The sequence below is a fragment of the Eimeria mitis genome, genomic scaffold, assembly GCF_000499745.2.
Source record: "Eimeria mitis Houghton genomic scaffold, Emh_scaff3152, whole genome shotgun sequence".
Classification (NCBI taxonomy): domain Eukaryota; phylum Apicomplexa; class Conoidasida; order Eucoccidiorida; family Eimeriidae; genus Eimeria; species Eimeria mitis.
The window spans coordinates 1690-2293 of NW_013571494.1; the positions used below are offsets into that span (position 1 = coordinate 1690).

Genomic DNA, 604 nt, shown 5'->3' on the forward strand with positions numbered 1-604 from the left:
GTGCTGCTGGTGCTGCTGCTGCTCTTGGTGCTGGTGCTGGTGCTGCTGCTGCTGTTGCTGCTGGTGCTGCTGGTGCTGCTGGTGCTGTTGCTGTTGGTGCTGGTGCTGCTGGTGCTGCTGGTGCTGCTGGTGCTGCTGCTGGTGCTGGTGCTGCTGCTGCTGTTGCTTCTGCTGTTGCTGCTGGTGCTGTTGCTTCTGCTGCTGCTGCTGTAAGTGGTGTAAGTGTTGTTATTGCTGCTGTTTGTGTTGCTGCTGCAGCTGCTCTTGCTGCTGCTGCTGTCTGGTTTGCTGCTCGTGTCTCCGCGCTACTTCTGAGATTGCTGCTGCTGCTGCTGTTGCTGCTGCTGCTGCTGCTGCTGCTGCTGCAGCTGCCGCAGCAGCAACTCCTGCTGCATGTGCTGGAAGACTTGGGGGCAGACAGCCTGCAGCAAACCCTCAAATGATTCAAAGACAGCAGCAGAAAACTCAGGTGTACGTACACCCCAATCTGACAGCTGCTGCTGCTGCTGCTGCTGTTGCTGCTGGTCGTGGTCGTGCTGCTGCTGCTGCTGCTGCAACTTCGCCTGCTGCTGCTGCTGCTGTGTCTTGATGGCGAGTTGAGGAG

At 58.6% G+C, this 604-nt stretch overlaps 1 protein-coding gene across 1 annotated transcript in view; it reads right to left on the reverse strand.

Moving 5' to 3' along the window:
* Window positions 1–604, reverse strand: part of EMH_0062710 (uncharacterized protein) — a gene marked incomplete at both ends in the record, with an annotated part of 1884 nt that overhangs the window by 823 nt on the left and 457 nt on the right. Inside the window, 2 exons of the mRNA XM_013498062.1 lie at window positions 1–207; window positions 480–602. Coding sequence (XP_013353516.1) covers window positions 1–207; window positions 480–602 — 330 coding nt within the window. The remainder of the gene's footprint in view (window positions 208–479; window positions 603–604) is intronic.